This window comes from Trichosporon asahii, assembly GCF_000293215.1.
Source record: "Trichosporon asahii var. asahii CBS 2479 unplaced genomic scaffold scaffold00025, whole genome shotgun sequence".
NCBI classification, from domain to species: Eukaryota; Fungi; Basidiomycota; class Tremellomycetes; order Trichosporonales; family Trichosporonaceae; genus Trichosporon; species Trichosporon asahii.
This window is the reverse complement of record NW_014040899.1, coordinates 222,394-241,694: the sequence shown is the minus strand read 5'-3', so window position 1 is coordinate 241,694 and position 19,301 is coordinate 222,394. Positions and strand designations below refer to the sequence as shown.

General features: G+C 59.8%; 10 protein-coding genes and 1 non-coding gene across 11 annotated transcripts; 6 read left to right on the top strand and 5 right to left on the bottom strand.

The window, feature by feature from the left end:
• Positions 1-1,503: 1,503 nt before the first annotated feature.
• A1Q1_00576 (protein-vacuolar targeting-related protein) lies at positions 1,504-3,136 on the bottom strand (the record flags this gene model as incomplete). Its single annotated transcript, XM_014325891.1, has 5 exons — positions 1,504-2,013; positions 2,229-2,280; positions 2,359-2,701; positions 2,765-2,822; positions 2,930-3,136. The coding sequence occupies 5 exons, from the start codon at positions 3,134-3,136 to the stop codon at positions 1,504-1,506; spliced, it is 1,170 nt and encodes a 389-aa protein (XP_014181366.1).
• A 595-nt stretch (positions 3,137-3,731) lies between these two features.
• On the bottom strand, positions 3,732-5,572 carry A1Q1_00575 (general APC amino acid permease; the record flags this gene model as incomplete). The annotated part of the gene is made up of 3 exons (XM_014325890.1): positions 3,732-4,869; positions 4,922-5,225; positions 5,284-5,572. 3 exons carry the CDS (start codon positions 5,570-5,572, stop codon positions 3,732-3,734), a joined length of 1,731 nt encoding a protein of 576 aa, XP_014181365.1.
• A 642-nt stretch (positions 5,573-6,214) lies between these two features.
• Positions 6,215-8,629, bottom strand: A1Q1_00574 (alpha-L-fucosidase; the record flags this gene model as incomplete). Its single annotated transcript, XM_014325889.1, has 1 exon — positions 6,215-8,629. The coding sequence occupies one exon, from the start codon at positions 8,627-8,629 to the stop codon at positions 6,215-6,217; it is 2,415 nt and encodes an 804-aa protein (XP_014181364.1).
• A 556-nt stretch (positions 8,630-9,185) lies between these two features.
• Positions 9,186-11,477, top strand: A1Q1_00573 (transporter; the record flags this gene model as incomplete). Its single annotated transcript, XM_014325888.1, has 3 exons — positions 9,186-9,825; positions 9,878-9,911; positions 10,307-11,477. The coding sequence occupies 3 exons, from the start codon at positions 9,186-9,188 to the stop codon at positions 11,475-11,477; spliced, it is 1,845 nt and encodes a 614-aa protein (XP_014181363.1).
• Positions 11,478-11,817: 340 nt separating this feature from the next.
• Positions 11,818-12,240, top strand: A1Q1_00572 (uncharacterized protein; the record flags this gene model as incomplete). Its single annotated transcript, XM_014325887.1, has 1 exon — positions 11,818-12,240. The coding sequence occupies one exon, from the start codon at positions 11,818-11,820 to the stop codon at positions 12,238-12,240; it is 423 nt and encodes a 140-aa protein (XP_014181362.1).
• Positions 12,241-12,275: 35 nt separating this feature from the next.
• On the top strand, positions 12,276-13,298 carry A1Q1_00571 (uncharacterized protein; the record flags this gene model as incomplete). Its single annotated transcript, XM_014325886.1, has 1 exon — positions 12,276-13,298. The coding sequence occupies one exon, from the start codon at positions 12,276-12,278 to the stop codon at positions 13,296-13,298; it is 1,023 nt and encodes a 340-aa protein (XP_014181361.1).
• A 727-nt stretch (positions 13,299-14,025) lies between these two features.
• Positions 14,026-14,341, bottom strand: A1Q1_00570 (uncharacterized protein; the record flags this gene model as incomplete). The annotated part of the gene is made up of 2 exons (XM_014325885.1): positions 14,026-14,169; positions 14,216-14,341. 2 exons carry the CDS (start codon positions 14,339-14,341, stop codon positions 14,026-14,028), a joined length of 270 nt encoding a protein of 89 aa, XP_014181360.1.
• A 745-nt stretch (positions 14,342-15,086) lies between these two features.
• A1Q1_t134 lies at positions 15,087-15,196 on the bottom strand. The gene has a single exon. It is a non-coding gene; the product is annotated as a tRNA-Gln (tRNA).
• Positions 15,197-16,120: 924 nt separating this feature from the next.
• A1Q1_00569 (uncharacterized protein) lies at positions 16,121-17,117 on the top strand (the record flags this gene model as incomplete). The annotated part of the gene is made up of 2 exons (XM_014325884.1): positions 16,121-16,566; positions 16,679-17,117. 2 exons carry the CDS (start codon positions 16,121-16,123, stop codon positions 17,115-17,117), a joined length of 885 nt encoding a protein of 294 aa, XP_014181359.1.
• Positions 17,118-17,205: 88 nt separating this feature from the next.
• Positions 17,206-17,821, top strand: A1Q1_00568 (uncharacterized protein; the record flags this gene model as incomplete). Its single annotated transcript, XM_014325883.1, has 2 exons — positions 17,206-17,654; positions 17,740-17,821. The coding sequence occupies 2 exons, from the start codon at positions 17,206-17,208 to the stop codon at positions 17,819-17,821; spliced, it is 531 nt and encodes a 176-aa protein (XP_014181358.1).
• Positions 17,822-18,021: 200 nt separating this feature from the next.
• A1Q1_00567 (uncharacterized protein) lies at positions 18,022-18,620 on the top strand (the record flags this gene model as incomplete). Its single annotated transcript, XM_014325882.1, has 2 exons — positions 18,022-18,473; positions 18,515-18,620. 2 exons carry the CDS (start codon positions 18,022-18,024, stop codon positions 18,618-18,620), a joined length of 558 nt encoding a protein of 185 aa, XP_014181357.1.
• Positions 18,621-19,301: the final 681 nt, after the last annotated feature.

Genomic DNA, 19,301 nt, shown 5'->3' with positions numbered 1-19,301 from the left:
CTCCAGCATTCCTCAACGGCTTGTCTCGGCCCTGTTGCCGCTATGTCGCGGCTCTGCCACTGCCAAGTGCTCAGCTCGGTCACTGTGCCGCCCCCGCACTTTGAGGAATGCGCGGGAGCACAGGTGTGGAGACGCTGCTGCTTACGACCGGAAGTGCCGACCTTGACACCGTAGAATCGGCATACCGCCTATCATCGATGCCTGCCTGAACATCTCCCACAAAAACGCTAAGTAGCCAATCATCCCGGAGCACGTTATCAGGAGTAGTCCGGGTCAGGATCGCTGTGCTTCCCCGCAGACCGAACCGACAAAGGATACTTGGACGTGCGCTCTCCGCCAAGGTGTTCGCGATGTGGGGTGGCTCGGCGATAGCGGGCCGTCACCGCCCACGGCAAACCACCTGCTCTCGCGGCGATGCGCGGCGAACGACGGCTTGAACATGGTGGGTCTCCGCATCACTTGGAGAGCCGAGGTGCATCACATTGCGAATACGCACCTGTCAGAAAGCCAAGACAGCGCATCGACGACAGTGAAGACCGCTGTGAGGACCGGCGCGGTTACTTGGAACGTGTGCCGGAAGTTGCATGGATGTTCCATATGTGCGTCCAGACGGGGTGGGCGACCAAGGATGCTTCAGCGCAGAGTCAAATTCGTAACTCGGATGATTGAGACATGATTTGACAGTCGTCGGAACACTTGAAGAGACAGTTCGAAACACATGAGAGAGACTGACATCGGAGTCGTGTGGGTTCTCGCGTGAGCTGATCGACACGCTGACCGCTCGTGCGCCGTTGAAGCCAAGGGTTTAGTCCGTGATCGCCGCTGAGACGCCGACGCCGCCACGGCGCTACGGTTCTACCGGGCCGATTGCCGGAATGCTGCGCAGCACAGAGCGCGGAGCATGTGGTGTGAGTGAAGTGAGGCCCTAGGACTCCGATGCGGAGACGACAAGCAGATCCAGGGCCTGGCGCTGTCTCCGGAGCGGCTGGGATACATGTGGTACACCACTGCCCACCGCGCTCCGGGCCGACGTGCCGGCGTTGCATTCGCTACGGCTCCTTCCGGTACGCGCTCTGTTGATCTCACGCCTTTTCGCTCACGGCGATCTCCTCCGGCACAGCCGGCCGCGTGGCGAGCTCTCTCTCGCTCAGCTTGTAGATCCTAATGGCTTCTTCCTCGAGGTAGCGCCTGCACTCTCGTCGCGACTTATCGACGTCGACGCAGAGAAGGATCAGGAGCGACACAAAGCCGAGCCCAAGCAGGAACGTAAATGGCATATTGTTGTTCCCGCTTCGGTCGATGATCGCGCTGCTCACGAAGGGGCCAATGAAGCTTGAGGTTTTCTGCCGTTAGCTGTCGCCTTTGGGAGGGCCAGCGAAGGCGGGCGTGTAGCTCCAAGGTCGAAAGGGAGCATACATGATCGTGCTCGAGTGGTACTCACGCCAATGATACTGAACAGGGCGAAGAACAGGAACTCCTTGCCGCGCGGCACGACTTCGGAGATCATGGCTTGCGATATAGCATACCACGGACAGACGAAAACTCCGTAGTAGGCTGCACATTAGCTACGAAGACACCTTGGATGAGCTCCAACGCACCCTGATAGAGCCAGAACTCCCAGACATTGTGGAAACCAAACTTGGACTGCGTGATGCCGACGCATCCCCATGCCGCGAGAATGAGGATGAACACGCCGTTCGCGACCAGCATCCACTTCGTTCTGATCACAAAGTGCTTCTGGATCAGCCAGCAGATCAGGATACCCGCGGCCTGGGCCGCTATTCCGTCGATGAGCAGGTAGTTGAGCGTCTTGGAGTCGAACGACGCGACCTCGTTCTGCAGTGTCGCAATGACGGTCACAAGCGTATTCAGGCAGTCGCCCAGGAAGAAGTATGCCGCGAGGTAGATGAAGGTCTGCTTCAGGCGGAAACAGAGCCGGAACGCGTGGTAGATCTGCTTCACGCCTGCAGTGAGGTAGGACGTGTGCGGCGGTAGGCGGTGGCCCGGTCTGTACTGCTCGAATATGAGCCATGGGATGGCACAGACGACTGCTGTCAGTTGCGGTCGTGCGTGGGCAACTCACTCCATACACCCGCGCTGTACGCGCACACGATGGATAGGGAACGCGTGTTGCTCTCCGCATCGTCGTTCTTGACGACCGCGAAGAGGATGCCGCACAGGATCGCGAGCACGACGAGCTCGCCCATACTGCACACGAAGAAGCTCACGTTTGCGAGACGGTTGCGTGCCAGCATGTCACGCTTATCGAACTCGGCAGTGCTGATGTCAGCTCATGAGAGGGGAGTTGTAGCTTGCTCCCACTGCGCGGCGAGAGCGCAGTCGTGGCTTGCAACTCACTCGATCTGTCCCTCCTTCAACTCAACCTCACTCCGCTGCATCTCAGGCAGGTCCCTCGCCAGTCCCGGGAAAGCGGCAGCCCAGAACGTGAGAGCGCCCTGATACCCGATCAAGCCGAGGATGTACAGCGCCGTGCCGGCCTGCCACTTGCTCGGGTCCATGACGCCGAGCCAGCCAAAGCTGACACCCCACGCCAGGAGCGTGAAGAACGTCGTGATGTGAGGGCGCCAGGAGCCATAGTCCGCCATACTGCCCATGATGAGGAAGAGGGCGGCCTGGAGCGCGAAACTGATCCCATTCGTGATCAGCACAATCGAGTTCACGCTGCGTGTCGAGCCGTAGGCTGTCAGAACGCAGTCTGTCGTCAGCTAGTACCCGCGAGCAGATAACAGCTGTATACACTAACCGCCGTCACCACACGCTGCCCCAGTCGCCGGGTCCGCTCCCGCAAGATAGAGGAGGTTCTGCCATGCGCTGATGGCGAAGTTGAATGGTCCCAAACCACTGTTCCCGACATAGTACAGGTACCAGCTCTCTTTGTTAGCTATCATCGCCTGTCGCTAGCACTCACCCAAAGCTCGGTTCGCGTTGTCGTCTTCCGCTCGCCAGTGATCGGGAGGGGACTCGCGAACAGCGCCGCGTCGTCGGGTACGACCTCAAGGACTTCCTTCTCGTCCCGCGCATCGATCGGTACACTGGTCACGCTGAGGTCATCCCTCGCGCCGCCAGGGTGGTGATCGTCGACACTTGTCACGTCGGCATGTCGGAGGTCGGACATGTTGTGATGTCTGAAGCATGAAACGGCGTCGGACAGGTTATCCCCGCATGCCCGCCGTGTCCTGTCCGGCGTGTCCGGGTGCTACGGAGCGGAGCTCATGACAGAGTGCCTGAGAGTGTAATGACGCCAGGGCCGTGGAGTGTTTGGTGCGCGCTTGCGTGCTATTTCGGGCCCATTGCCGATCTGAGCCGACAGTTGCCGTCCGACAGGAAAGGAGGTGGGCAGGTGTTGCGAGCGGACAGGGAGCGAGGTAAAGCCAGCCGGGTGTGTAGAGGTCGTGGAGAAGTGTACAAAGGAGAGTGTCGACGCATGCCAAGGCTCGAAGAGGCTCCTTCGGTGTGGTCGTCGGTAGGATCGTCGCGCTTGGCGTGCCGAGCGAATGGAGCCCCAACGCCCTCGTGTCCATTGAAGTCCCGAGTCTTTGATCGACGTTCGCACTGCTCTACTTAGTCGTCGACAACATCAGTACCTACGACATCGGCCAAAGTTGTAGCTCAGAAGTCGCTGACCTTCCTGCTGACACTCTGACCAAATTGCATCGGGTACAAACACTAGCATCCTCTTCTCAAATCCCCAACCTCCACAAAACCTCTCCTTACGTGAAGACGAACTGGACGACCTTTTGGAAGGCATTCTTCGGCTTCGGCTCCTCGTACGCGACCTGCTCATCCGTCGGGATGTTGGAGTACATGTCAAGCTCGGACGGCTTTTGCCACTTGGGCCGCTTCACGAGCGTGTACCCTGTGACAAGGGTCAGGAAGATGGGCACCGGGATGTACGCGATGACAAAATCGGACGGATCCCAGTTACCCTTCGTGAAGACTTGCCAGCCATTGAATGTTAAGATCACCACTGCCCAGAATATCACGTAGTAGGCAATGAAGGGCTGGAAACGGTTTGCGTAGTGCAGAGTCTTGCGGTCGATGCCGTGAGCGGCGAGGCCGGCCTTGAAGCGAAGGTAGGTCACACCGATGGTAGCCTGGTCGTCAGTCTCGGCTTCAAATATATCGGTACTCACCCAAACGACGTAACCGGAAAGCGCAGTCAAGTTCGAGAACCAGTTGAAGACTGTGGAAGCGCCAGATGAGAGCGACATGTACGCCAGCGGGTAGAAGCAAGTCGTGAACATGAGGGCGTAAAGCGGCAGACCTCTCCGAGTCGTGAAGGCGAAGAACTTGGGCGCATAACCACGCAACGCCATGCCATACAACATCCTGCTCGCCGAGTACATGAGCGAGCTGCCCGACGAGAACGCCGACAGCAGGACACATGCGTTGACGAAGTGAGGCAGACCCTGAATACCCGCGCGCTTCATGGCGAGGACGAAGGGAGAAGAGGCAGCTGTGCCCTTGCTCTGGAGGAGTTCCGGGTCGTCGTACCGCACGATCAGGGAGACGAGGAAGATGAGCAGGATGTAGAAGATGAGGATACGCCAGAAGAGACGCTTCACGGCTTTCTTCAGAGCAACGCGCGGATTGCGTACCTCCGCCGCGGCCACGATCACCATCTCGATACCCATGTAGCTACCCGCTGCCTGGACGAGATCCGTGAACCAGCCAAGGAAATAGCCCAGGTTGTTATCACCGTAGAACGGCGCGAAGGGACCGGGATCCTTCCAGTACCGGAACCCGATGCGGTCCTTCTTCGGACCACCGCCGAGGTCGATCACGAGCGAGGTGATGATGAGGATGATGACGAGGATGATCTTCATGGTTGCGAACCTTCCGTCAGTCCTGCGTCAACCTTCATCGTGGCCATATGCCACCACCTAACCCGCGTACTCACCAGAACTCGGACTCTCCAAACCAGCGCGCACCAAAGTAGTTTACAAGACTTCCACACACAATGAAGGTGGTAATGTACGCTGCTTGGTGCGACACTGCGAAGCCAGTGTCCCAGTACGAGCACAGGATGTTCGCCGCAATCATCTCGGAGGGCATGCTGATGCAGTACTGCACCGTCACTTGCCAACCGACGGCGAACCCGACCGCAGGGTTCACCCAACGTTCGGCGAAGTGGATGTAACCGCCTGAGATGGGCGCGTACACTGCCATCTCGCCTAGACACATGAGTGTGCCGTATGCGATGGCTGTGGTTAGCTTGTGACCCTCGGGTAGTAGGGCGGGACATGTGAGGGGTTGACTCACTGCCTGTCGTGATGAACGCGAGGAGAGCGCCAACGGGTCCACCGTGCGCGATGATACGGCCACTGTTGAGGAACAAGCCCGTTCCAATTGTTCCAGCGAGCGCAATCATCTGCATGTGCCTCTGCTCCATCTTGCGCTGCACACCATCATACAGCTGCGTGTGCACGTCGACCTTGACGTCCTTCTCGGCATCATAGTCGTCACCCGCCTCGGCATCCCGAAGAGACGTGACGGGGTACACGTCCGTGACGCCCTTGTCGTCGATAACGTCCTTCACTGGTTCGTTCATGTTGCCTTGAGTGGAGTGGGGTATCAACAAGCGGGCTCAAGAGTCTCCACCCGCTCCTTTATACCGAGGCTATCGGCGGCATAGCACGGCATCCCCGTCCTTTGAGTCGTGTGGGAACCCCCGCATCTTATCGCAGATGCCCGTCACGAGACGCGACGTATACGCTAAGGCAGTTCCTGCTCCAACGCCAAGAACGCGACAGCGCATGCACATGGACAGAAGAGGTGTCGTGCGGCACAGGTCGCGGCATGCCTCCTGATGCCTATTTCCAGAGATTCCGAAGGGCTTGGCCTCAGCTCCAGAGGCCTCATGGCAAAACAACCGGTATGTCGGCACTCGGCCCGAAGATGAGCCGAAACCTCTCTTCGTCTGCGAAGTGTCCGTTTCCGTGCGTTCTCCGTCCAGGCTCAGATAAGCCTGCCCCCGACACGGCTGTTCTGCGCTTTATTCTTGGGTGCAGTGCTTGGAGCAGGGAGAGATAAGGTACGCGACCGACGGGCACGGCTTTTACGGCTGCACGCCTCGCGCGGCTCGTCCGGCTCAGCCCGGCTGCCCACTTTGCGCTAGCCAGGTGGATCTCGTAACGTTGCATCTCTATCTCGGCGGAATCGCCGCAATCCTCTACGTTGAATCGACCGCTAGTCACAGCTCGTCGTGCACTGGCTCGTGCTTTTCCACGCTTTGGCGGGGGTCGGCATATTGCACCTCGAACACCCAGGCGATGCCACCGTCACTGAACTCGATACCACTCGTGTCTAGCATGAGGGTTCCGTCCTCATACAGCCACTTGATGGTCTTGTCACCATCGGGCGCGATGGCCACAATGCGGTCGCCAGCGAGTACTGGCAACGGCGCGGAGATGGCGAGCGTGCGCCCCGGCTTCTTCAGGGAGATGATGTAGAAGGTGTCCGGCTTGCGCGTAAACTCGACGTGGACGCCGTCGGCGTTGTGCTCGGGGTACGGCTCGAAGGGGGTCGTATCATAGATCGCGCGACCGTTGAGCTTCAACCACTCGCCAGCCTCGCGCAGCGGCTCGCTCTGCGCCTTCGGGATCGATCCGTCTGCACGAGGCCCAATGTTGAGGAGGAAGTTGCCGCCCTTGGCGACAATGTCGACGAGGGAGTGCACCACGTCCTCTGCGCTGCGGTACTCCTCATCCTTCGTGTCCTTGTTGTACCCGAATGAGTGGGGGTCCATGCTCGCACACGTCTCCCACTTGCGCGGCTGGACTGTCGCGAAGCGCGTCATCTCGGGCGTATCAAAGTCGCCCCCGACGCCGCAGCGGTTGTTGATCGCGACCTCGCGCCCGTGTCTCGCCGCATCGGCGTACCAGCGGCTGAAGACGGCAGAGGAGTGGTTGTCCAGCCCGATGTCGCACCACAGCAGGTCGACGTCGTAGTCGTCCACCAGGATCTCCATCTGCGGACGCTGGATGTCCTCGATGAAGTCGGTCGCGCTTTCGCGCTGGCCAGTGAACGGCTCCTCCTCGCGCGTGAAAGGGTTCAGAGCGGGTCCGCCGGGGAAGGACAGGCGGCCGTGAGGCGCGTACAGGGGGTTGAACCACTCGGGAAGCGAGAAGTACGTGCCGCGCTTGAGCTCGGGATGCTCGTCCTTCGCGGCCGTCATGAGCTCCTTCAGAATGTCGCGCTTGGGGCCGAGGAGGAGCGAGTTGCGGTCGCTCGTCTCCTTCGTGTCGAACATGGCAAAGCCGTCGTGATGCTTCGTCGTGAAGACAAAGTACTTTGCCCCACTGGCCGCGATGACGTCCATCCACTCGCTCGCGTTGTACTTGTCGGCAGTAAACATGGGGATGAAGTCGTCGTAATTGAACTCGGCACCGTAGGTCGAAAGGTGGTGGTTCTCCGTCGGCTTCTCCCCGTCGTGGAGCCAGAAGTCGTACCATTCGGCATACTGAGGCGGCGCCGCAAAGGCCGGAACACTGAAGAGACCCCAGTGAATGAAGATGCCAAACTTAGCGCCGTCGTACCAGCCCGGTCGGGAGTGCTCCTCGATCTCGTCCTCGGTGTAGTCCGGGGAGCGGAGGAGCCGGACGCCGCTTACCTCGACGGGGATCTCCTCGATGCGGTCACCGTAGCGGACCTGGAGGTGTGCGCCGTCGAAAGCTTCGAACGAGCCCGCCCGCGGTTCGACCTCAAACTCGAGCAGTACCTCGTCACCAGGCATGAGTCTGTTCACGCGACGCTCATTGAGTCCCTTGAAAGTCTCGCCCTGCAGTTTGACGCCGACATCACGGATCCACGAGCTCTCGTCACCGTGCTCAGACACACTGCGCGGGTTGGTGAGCAGCACCTCAACGATTTGGTGTCCATTCTCCCATCGGCGCGTGCCGCGCGCCCATTGCACAGCCATCACCTCGGAGGTCACGGGCACGTACGACATGGCGAAGACCTTGAGCGCGTTTTTCTCAGCCGGACCCGGGAGGCGCACGCTGGTTAGCGTCCGGCCGGCCGCCGCGGGCGGGATCGTGACGGGGATGTGGAACAGGTGCGACGCATTGTAGCTCTTCACGCCCTCATCGAGGTAGTGGAACGGCGCGCGGATCGGGCTCTTGTTCGTCCAGTGGTGGCTCCACCAGTGCTTTACCTCGAACGGGGCGTGGACCTTTCCGCCATCTTCAAAGGTGAGGGTGAGCGTCTCGTGCGTTTCCATGAACAAGAAGCCGCCCGCATCTTCGCCTGCGCCGAGGATGTGGATACTCCTCACCTCGGTGGGGTCGGGGAGGTGGATCACCTGTTTGTCGGCCTTGACGCAATCCTTCGTTCCAGACCAGTCCGGCAAAACGAAGTCGACGCCAGAGTCGGACCACCTGTCGATTGGGAGATACTCGGATGGAAAGGTTGAGCCGTTTCTGAAGCCCTTTCCGTCGTTCTCGCCGTTGACGCTCGTCGCCTTCGCATTCAAGTACGGGGATAGGTCGAGCTGCACGCTGCGCGGCGTGCTGGCGCCAGCACCGGCGCCCGGGGCGGAGCCGGCGTCGCCGAGTGGGACCTGTGACGCGAGCGCGCCGACCGCCAGGAGCAGCAGCTTGAGCATCATGTTGATGGGGAGGCACGAGGTGAATCCCGCAACTCGACGGGTTATAACTTTCGCGCGGCGTTCAAGTGGCGCTGGATATAGATCCAGGGCCATCAGGCGCTTGGCTTGGCTTCGGGCAACATGCCGGATGTACGTCCGGGATACAGGGGCCGAGATACCGGCAGTCGATTTGCTGATGTCACCTTGGCGGCAGCCACTACAACCTCGAGCGACGCGAAACACGGGGGCCCGCGTTCGGGCACGCGACAAGAAAAGAGCGTCCAGATCTGTCAGATCCCTAGAGGTCCGCAATGCGGCGCCTGACGCCCTTCTCCGACGCCGAGACGGTGGAGAGCGATAGGCTGAGAGCGGCTGGTTGGTTGTTGAAAGTCGACACGAGTCGGATGAACCGAGCGGATATGGGATCTCCGGAGCCGGCGCCTCCCGCCCACGGACAGCAAACCCTAATGGCGACATCGGCCTCATCCGTCACGCACCCCGTCCCCCGTTCACTTCTTTTCTCCACCTTGAGCCGGATTGTCTGCTTCTGAATTCTCTCCAACTTTCACTGACCATCATGGCGCGGCCAGAGACGACTCGTAGCAACGGTAACGGCGCCGGGCGACCAGCCAGCGTCGCCAACAGCTTCAGCACGAACGCGCCCAGCACCAACGGGGCCAACACGCCCACCGAGCGCACGCGCCTGCTCGCCGGCGCTGGACCGAACGGTGTCACGGTTGAGCGCGAGGACACGATCAGCTATGCGACCCACGTTCCCGAAGTGCCGACGCAGAAGGCGCACTACAATCTTGTCGGACTGTCGCAGTACAACTTCTGGGTGCTCTGCTGCAGCATGTGGAGCTGCTCCTTCCTGGCCAGCTTTGACGGCACGATTGTCGCGACGCTGCTCGGCCCAATCTCGTCCTCGTTCAACGCCTCAGACCTCGGCTCGTGGCTTGGCACATCCTACCTCCTGTCCGTGTGCTGCTTCACACCTATCTACGGACGCCTCTGCGACATTATTGGCCGCCAGAGCAGCATGCTCATTGCCCTCAGCTTCTTTACTCTCGGAAATGTTCTTTGCGCGGTTGCTCCCACCATGGAGCTCCTGATTGCCGCTCGTATGGTCGCGGGAATCGGCGGAGGTGGTCTCACGTCGGTTGGAAGCACGATTATGAGCGACCTGGTCCCCATTACGCACCGCGGCATCTTCCAAGGTACGCATCGAAATTTAGCCACCATTTGCGCAGAAAGTTGACGATTTCACAGGATGGGGTAACATTTTCTTCGCTTTAGGCAGTGGGTGAGTGAACAGCACGTGGAGATGTAGGCAGAAGGTGGAGAAACGGAAAGAAAGGAGAGAGGTGCCACCAGGGCTTGACCAGCCTGCCACCCTCGACCCCGCCTGGCGCCGATCACTCAGCCGTACTCCAGGCCGTCCGCACATGCTGGGCGCTTTGCATGGGCACAATCGGGTCATCGGTTCCTATCTGGGTCTAAATGGATCTGATGACAACCGAGTTGAGGAGATGCGACTGAGATCCGCTGATTGGCAAGTGGGCTTCCTTCGTGTCTGGATGGGTCCATCCGACCGCCTGGCCCACTTCGTAGGCCGGCAGACCAGATGGCGCTCGGTGTATGGCGGAATGGAAACCTCTGTCCAAGCTCCACGCTACGCAGACGATGCTGACTCTACAGTCTCGGCGCTCCCATCGGCGGTATGATCTCGGACAAGGTCGGATGGCGCTGGGCATTCTACTTCCAGATCCCGCTGCTGATCATGGCCGGCGCTCTCATCTGGTTCAAGGTGCGATACAACAGCGAGTTCAAGCCGTCCGGCAACATCCTTAAGCGTATCGACTTCCTCGGCTCCGGCCTGCTCGCGGCATCGATCGGCAGTGCCCTCCTCGCGATCTCCATGATGACCTCGATCTCGCCTCCCGAGTCGCGTATCACCAACGGCCTTTTCGTCATCAGCGCTATCTCCTTTCTGCTCTTCATCTATGTCGAGCTGAAGGTTGCCAACGAGCCCATCCTCCCCGTCGAGCTGCTCACGCAGCGCACCCCGATCGCCGTCGCTGTCAACAACTTTACCATTTCGGTCCTCTCGTTCGGCACCATGTACAGCGTCCCGCTGTTCTTCCAGGCCGTGCGCCTCATGACGGCGACTGAGGCCGGACAGCACATGGTGCCCAACAGTGTCCTTGGATCCGTCGGCTCTCTCTTCACAGGCTACATCGTCCGCAAGACTGGCCGCTACTGGTGGTTGACAGCGTTCTGCGGCTTCTGGGCGGTCGTCTCGGCTCTCCTGCTGAGCACGTGGGACCTGAATACGAGCGACTTCCTGCTCTGGACGTCCTTCTGTCCCATGGCCTTTGCGATGGGCAGTGTCACGACGCTGACGATCGTGGGCTTGATCGCGGACATCGGTCGCGAGCACGTCGCGGTCGCGACCTCGCTGTCGTACATGTTCCGGACGATCGGCCAGGTGCTCGGTGTCGCGCTGTCGGGCGCGCTAACGCAGGCTGTGCTGAAGCGCGAGCTGCACAAGCGCATCACGGGCCCCGGGTCGGAGGAGCTCATCCTCCGTATCCGCCAGAGCAGCGAGGAGATTCGCAAGCTCTCGCCCAAGCTCCAGCTCGCCGCCACGACGTCGTACGGCAAGGCGCTCCACGCCGTGTTCGTGTGCAGCGTCGTGCTGGCCGTCATCGGCGTGCTCAGCGGCATGGGCATGCGCGAGGTCGACATGAACAAGAAGCCCGCGCCTCTTACCACCGAGCCGGAGAGCATCGAGGAGGGTGGTCAGAGGTCGTACGCCGCCGTCGCGAACACGCCCCGCGATGCCCGCAACGGCTCCGCACAGGCCTAAGCAAAATTCGTAGATCTCGTACTAGGTTGTTTTTCTTCCCATCGATGCTATCTTTGGCTGCTATTTTTGGTCGCTCGGCGTCTTGGGCTTCGCCCACATGCCTGTGCAATCGTCTGCCCACATGAACTTGCGCTTGCACAGCTGCCTACGGGCCTATGTTGAGGGAAGTAACCGCCCACAATGAAGGCGAGTTAAACGACAGCGGTTTAGCCGGCCCCGGGGCCCATCGGTAATCTCCGATCTGACCAACGAGGACGCCGCGACGTCACTCGAGAATGCCGCTCGCTGCCCATCTCGTCGTGTACATGTATCTGCTCACTCATCCATCCCGATCGACGCAATGAGGGTACACGAAAGCTGTCTTGGCCAGTGGGAGCTGCTTGGCGCGACTTCAGACTCTGACTCCAACTCCGACTCCGAGATGGCCATCGACGCGTCCAAGGCCATGTCGGCACTACGCATTCAGCCCAGCGCTGAGGACTGGGAGCCCCCGCACTGGATCCCGAACCCGGTGCCCGAGGACTTTGATATCGTGTCGCCGCCATGGATCCGCCCGCCGGCGCCGAGACATGTGTTCACGAACGTGCACGTCGTCGACACGGAGAAGGGCAAGCTGCGGAAACACATGACAGTCGTGGTCGAGAAGGGCGAGATTGTGTCCGTTGAGGACGCGAAGGCCGGAGACAAGGGCATCGACTGCGGAGGACTCTACCTGTGCCCGGGACTGATCGACTGTGAGTGCCTCTTCAGGTCTGGTTGCTGACGTCAGGCCACACGCACATCACGGCGACACCCGGCATGAGCTCCCTCTTCAGCAACAGCGAGACGGAGATTGCGCTCAAGGCTCCCTACGTGCTGAAGGGCATGCTGTGGCGGGGCTTCACGACCATCCGAGACGTGGGCGGCGCGACGAAGCACTTTGCAGACGCGACGGAGCAGTGGCTTACGCCTGGTCCGCGAATCTTCCAGGGCGGGCCGATCATGTCCCAGACCGGCGGACATGGCGACCTGGGCACCGGTGCATGCTGCAGCCCGCCTGCGATGCGCATCGCAGACGGGGTGGACGAGTGCACCAAGGTGGCGCGCACGCTGATGAAGAACGGCGCGGCCCACATCAAGATCTGCTCGTCTGGCGGAGTGTCGTCGCCGACCGATAAGCTGGAGAGCTCCCAATTCACCGTGGCGGAGATCAAGGCGATCTGCGACACGGTGCGGGCCATGGGTGGGTGCGGCGTCGCGAGCCACTGTTTCACGGTCGAGGGAGCACGGAACGCGATCGAGGCCGGCGTGTGGAGTATCGAGCACGGCAACCTGCTCGACGAGGAGACGCTCGAGCTCATGGCCAAGAGGGGCGTGAACCTCACGCCGACGCTGGTCGTTTGTGAACTCATGAGCCGCCCGCCGTACAATGCCCTCATTCCGCCGAGCTCGCGCGAGAAGCTCGCCCGCGTCAAGAAGCAGGGCTTCACTGTTCTCAAGGCGGCCGACAAGGCGGGCGTCAACATCGCCTACGGCACTGACTGCTTCAGCAGCATGCAGCCTGGTCAGTTGACTGAGTTTGAGCTCCGCGCCCAAGTTCTCCCGAGCGCAAAGGTGTTGCAGCACGCTACGGTTAACGCCGCCCGCGTGCTCAAGATGGAGGGCAAGATCGGCGTCATCAAGAAAGGCGCGGCGGCGGACCTCATTCTGCTCAAGGAGAACCCGCTCGAGGACGTCGCGAGCCTGAACCGGCCGAAGGAGAATCTCCGCGCCGTGATCAAGGACGGCCGCTGCGTCCGCAGCTCCGTCAAGGGTCTCCGCGTCGAGGTGCCACTCGTCTAATTCTATAATCTGTCAGTAGTTTTTTCCGAAGTGCAGCAAGAGAAGAGTAATAGTACAAGTATGCATTGGATGGGGTATGAAGCAAGAACGATTGGTATGCAGCACGTGGAAGTGCGAAGGTCAGCCCGGCGTCGTCGGTCCCGCATCGCGAGAACCTCGGCCTTTTCATTCATGAATGATCAGTAGAATCATCTCGGCGCTCAAAGGCAGCCGGAAATCAGTAAGCAAGGTCATCGCAGTGGCTAGCTCCACTCCGACCAGGGGGTCTCGGCCTCGTCTCCGTTCACGAGCAACGAGGTCGCTCGGGGCCGACAAGGCTCACCGGTTCTGCTTACTTTGTCAACAACGCTGGGGCATTTCGCCGCGCAGCTCAAGGCTCAAGGGCCTGGGTGTTCGTTAGGCGGCACTACGGCCTGAAAAAGTGGCTCGCTTAGGCGCCGAGCGGCGCTGGCCAGATCTGTAATTGCTAGTGAGTATGGGCTTTTGACTTATCGTTCTGTTTGCTTTTTGGGTGCTGGTGTTTGGAAAAGCGCTTTGTTGGGTTTCGGGTTGTTGGGCATGGCTTTCGACTGGGTTGGGCTGTTTGACTGGGTTGCGATTGGGCTTGACTTGGGGGCATTGGTTTAATTGACTTGTGACGTTTCTCGCTTTCGTTTGGGTTTGACTTCTGACGGGTTCGCTCTTCGTTTGGGTTGTGACTTCTGACGCTTCTCTTCGGTTTCGTGACTTAGTCGGACTCGCCGTCGAAGTCGGAGTAGTAGACGACGTAGTCCTCTTCGTCGTCATCGCTGTCACTGTCGTCGCTGACGACGATGCGAGTCGGACGGGGGTCAACGCGACCGATGGCGAGCTGCTTGGCAGAAGAGTTGCTCTGATTGTCAGCTATGGTCCTGAGCTGAGGGCAGGGAAAAACTTACGGAGCAACGACGGTAGGCGCGGACAGCAGCGCGAGGCGAGCAAGCGCGGGTGCGGGTAGCGCGGCGAACGGCGTGGTTGTGGGCGCCCGCCTTGCGGGCAACGGGGGCGGTAAGGTACTTGGCCATTGTGATTGAGGTAGTGGTGGTGGTGCGGGTGGGTGAAGTTGAGAGGCTGCGGTGGAGTCGAGAGAGCTTGGTCGATGCGGTGATGGAGACTCGGAGAGCCCAAGACGGCCAGCTTATATGCTTGACCGGCACGAAGTCGTCTGAGTCGAAAAGTCAAATCTGCAGCCAAGATCTCATGTCACGACGCGTCACGAAGCTTCCAGGGGCGTCGGAGCCCTGAAGCCCGGTCAGTACCCGCCGGCAGGTGCCGACGGGCGGTGCGAAGGAATGTTCGATCGTGATCGCGATCGTGCCCGATCACGAGCCCCCATTCACGCGACCTATCACATCTCGTCAGTGGACGGGCATGTGTCGCGGGGCGCAACTGCGCAAGGTCTGGAACAAGCATAGCCAGATCAGGCAGCGCGGAGCTGAACACGACAGGGAGGGTGAGAGGTGACTGACGAATGGGATGTGGCGGTCACAGAAAATTTGCGGCATTCCATCACCAGTCACCTCACCTCACCGGAACACACCGGCCCTGTGTGCGCTCCGTTTCAGTAATGCGAGTCGGGCTCCAGCGGACAAGCCCTGTTCATGAGCTAGTCCATAGAGCCTGAAAGACGGTAGAAGTCTCGTTGCCGGACGGTCGTAGTCAAGCACCAAGGCCCTTGTGCCCAATTACCGCCCAGATCTCCGTCGACAAGCCATCAAAAAGTTCAAAAGGATTCTCAGGCACCTTGTGATGCCTGAGAACGCCAACAGAAGGTCCGACTGGGAATCGAACCCAGATTACAAGAACGACACTGCAATACTCGCAGAGACGAGGAAGCGGGTAATCAGAATCTTGTGTACTAACCGTTATACGATCAGACCTGTGCGTGGTTGTCAGGGGCGGACAACGCCCGAGGCCCGCGCCCGCTGCCCAGATCTTCGAACGCAGTCGGCAGGACGGAGTGAAGGTTGCAGAAGAAGTGCTGTAGATTGACGATAAGGGGTGAATGGAAGTTGAGGGTTGCAATGCTCGTCAGAAAGTGCAGTCACGTGTGGGCGGCGTCGGCTGTCGTCGATTTCGGCGTCGGTTTGTGTAAACAATGCCCCGAATGGATTAAAGTTTGCTCTTCCCATCCTACTTATTTCTTGCGCTCCTCTCGCATCTCGCATGTCGCCTCCTTACACCCGCTTGTTGACGCAAGTTCTCCAGAGTTCAGGCCACTCGGTTTAGATCTCGCGCCATGAATTGGCCCTAAGGATGGTCCAACTGCTGTCGACAATGCCTCCAATCTCATCGCTACCCATCGTTGATAGTCATCGTTCGGATCGCGGACTCCAGCGCCGGCCGACGGCAACACGGTTCGTCATTGCAGTCGGAGTCTGCGCCTCTCGAGAGATGTCAGCATGTATTAATGGTCCGCGGAATCTCGATCGCGATCGAACGATACACGTGATGGCACCTCCCCAAAACGGCGGGGAAGGCGCGGAGGCGTGACAACCCGGTAACGAACGGCCGGGCTAGTGTCTCCGCTGTGTCACCTCGCGTCCTCTTCCCATGTTGACGCCGTGTAGATTGACAATGCTGTTGCCATCACTCACCTCACCATCAGCAGCAACGATAAGATGCGACAAGCACGAACGCGCAACACCATCAACTTGAATACCCCGCCTTTGAAACGGCCAACACCGCCGCCAATCCCGCCCCGGCCGCTGTTTCGGCTCGGCAGCTTGACCAGCAAGCCCCTCCCGAGTCCCCCCAGCAGTCCCGAGTCCGAGCTATGTGACCCCGACTGCGTCCTTTGCATCATGAGAGTGACTGTCTCCCCCGAATCGACGATCCTGTCGCCAGCACCGACGGATTCAACGCCGAGCGCCCGTGAATCTCTCCTGCCCAGCCGAAAGGTGTCCGATGCGTCCACGAGCAGGGCGTCCAAGTCTTCGGCTGAGGTGACAAGCCCGCCGGCGCTGGGGAAGAGACGCCGCATCACGGCCAAGGCGCACCTGGCGCCATCCCCAGACTCTAGCGACATCGTATTGAGCATCCGCGATCTGCCCGCTTGGACAATCGGCTTCCCACCTCACCGTCGAGTCAAGGAGGCCCTGCGAGTATCGCTATCGTGCGGCGGGATTGAAGTTGAGTCGGAGAAGGACATAGACGGGCTGAGGCACGACAGCGGCTTGGACTTTGGCAAGGACCCACGCCTGTCGGATCTCATGCCGGCAAGAGGATGCCACTTCACGTTCAACTTCTGGTGAGCATCCGCGGTTCGCTGGCTCATCTAACAGCAGGACACGGTCACCCCTTGAGTTTCCGGAGCACAAGCCGCGGCGCAGCTCGCGACCATCGCCCTGCTCGCCGACCAGTGCAGCACACGAGCTGCGGGAAGAGCAGCGTATAGCGCGGCAGAACGACCCCGAGCGGATCCGGAAACAGCGGCTGCTGATGCGGTTGAATCCGATGAAGCAGACCGAGACCTTCAACGCGCTGACGATCATGAGCCGCGAGGGCCTCCCCGATGGCTTCGGCGGCGTGTATACGAGACAGGATCTCGAGTACATCCGCGACAAACTGATCAAGTTTGCGCCGCTCGAGTGGAGAACGCAGGAGTGGTATCGCGACGGCTTGAGGGAGATGGGCATTGATCCCGATGCCAGCGCCGCCAAGCCACTAGAGACAAACGAACACAGCCCCGCCGTATCCAGTCGCCGTGACAGCGACAACACCAGCAGTCAAGCACATCATGACGACAGGGGTGAAGGCCTCAAACCCCGACCAGCCATCAGCACGCGCCTGACTTCCTGATCTTCCGCACGGGGCCCCTGTCACTCACCTCCACTTCGATTTAACGAAAGTCGACTCAACCGCCCCTTCACTCTCACAAACATCCACCATGCCTCCACGCAAGAAGACATCCGCCGCCAACAGGAAGGCTGCCCCCGCTGCAGCCCAGAAAGCTGCGGCTGTGAAGTCGACAACAGCGGCGAAGCGGGGTGCTCGAGCTACTCCCACTCCTCCTGCGGCGACCCAGCCTACTCCGCCAGCCCCCGTTCCAGCCGCACCTAAGGTCACCAAACACGAAATCGAACTAGAGGTCACGCTCGCGCCTGTCGAAGGAAACCTGATCCGCCTCGATTTCTGCACAGGAAAGAGCGCCGAGAGTGCCAATCTAAGCCGGAAGCGAACACTGCGCAATGCCTTCCTCACCACGTGTTGGGTTCAGGGCATCGACGACGCCGAAGTGGTCAAGTGCACCGATGTGAACGGGAAGATGGTGGCCGATCGCACCCTGGCGCAAATACTGGGTCACCACGATGACACATACTGCAACGTTACCTTCAGGTGAGCTTTCGGGATGGAGGCGAGCTGACGGCAGGTCGGCTCAAGTGAGCCCTGGCATGGTCTCGGCTGCGCGTCGCCAGGAAAGCGAGGAAGAGGATGTGGGAGACGAAGATGATGAGGGAGACGATCGTAGTGGCTGGGGGTGGGGTTACACCCAGGCGTTGTAGGACAGGTGCCACTGACACAATAGCGGGAGCATGATGCAACCACGTACAGCCGACCCCTGACGCTATCATCAGCTAGTCTGGGACCTGAGAATTATCAAAGGCCCACAACGCACACGACCGCTTCTGACAGTTACTCCGAGCAACTTTAAAAGTCAGTCGCGGACATCTTGCATCTCCTCATCACTCCATCCTCAAGGGCCATGCCCGCGATCCGCAACGAGCGGTCCTCCTCCGCTCGTCCACCCTCCATCTCGCGCCGCCCCTCCCCCACCCCCGCCTCAGCCACGGCATTGGGCCCATGCCCCTGCCATTCTGGATCCATCAAACCCCTCCCTCGCAAACGAGAGGTCCGCGTCCGTCTTCTTTTGTCCTGGCAATCGTATCCCGGCGTAGAGCCCGGGCTCTCCGACCCACACAACCTAATACAGGCCGATCTGCGAGTAGGAAAGGGACACGAAACGCTGAACCTGCACCGAAAACGATCCCTCCGACGCGCATTCGTGCTCTGCTGTCTTGTCAAGGGGCTCGGTGTACGGAGTACAGACATCGTGACCGTCGAAAACGAAGAGGGCAAGGTCGTAGACCGGAATGAAGCCCTGTCCGACATTCTGGGGGACGAACTGGACGATGTCGAGTTCTTCGTTACGTTTCGGTGAGTTTGCATCAAAGGAAAGATATTGACGCAGGATTCAGAACGGCAGTACATATTTGTGACAAGTATCTCTGTCCCAAGGATGCAGCACCTGAAGACGAGCTCGTGCGACGGTTCGAGGAACTGATGGGCCTGGGGTCCTCATAGACCATAGATTCTATAATCCATAGACAGGCGGGGCGAGGCGATCTTGGCGGAATCCCAAACACGGCGGAGAGACACAAACACGGTCAGCCATGTTCTCGCTGCCCCAAACAGCGGGGAGCGGGAAGGTAGCGCCTCTTGCACCGCATCCCACTCCTTCGAGCACTTTCGGGTCAACTTCGGCTTTCAGAAATTTTTGCTGCAGCAATCGGACGGCGCTAGTGCAGCTGCTGCGGCTCCGGTGACTAACCACCATAGTGCCCACTGGAAGGTGATGTAGAGTTGCTCCGGCTATGTGGTGATTGTGAGCATTACGGCTCGAGGGCCGGAGACGCATACATTGTTCGATTGCTGCGTACGCATGAAGGAGGGGCGATGTGGTGAACATGTTGATAAGGAAAAATCAAGTTGCCGAGAATCGGGCAGGTGACGTCAGGCCGATAAGGGTTCTGCATGCGGCTCAGTCGGCTCAGGATGAAGTTTAGAGTCGTTTCAAGATGGGGCCGGATGGGTTCCGGATGGGTTCTGGACAGGCTCCGGAATGGTGCTAGTGTACACGCTAGTCGATTGCATAGGCTTCATTCGCCGTCACTCCTCCCCGGCGATCTCTTGCCACCGTTCGCGTTCAATCGTGTGTGTCTCGTTGAATGAGGGACACCAACGCGTCTGGGTCGTGCCCCAGGA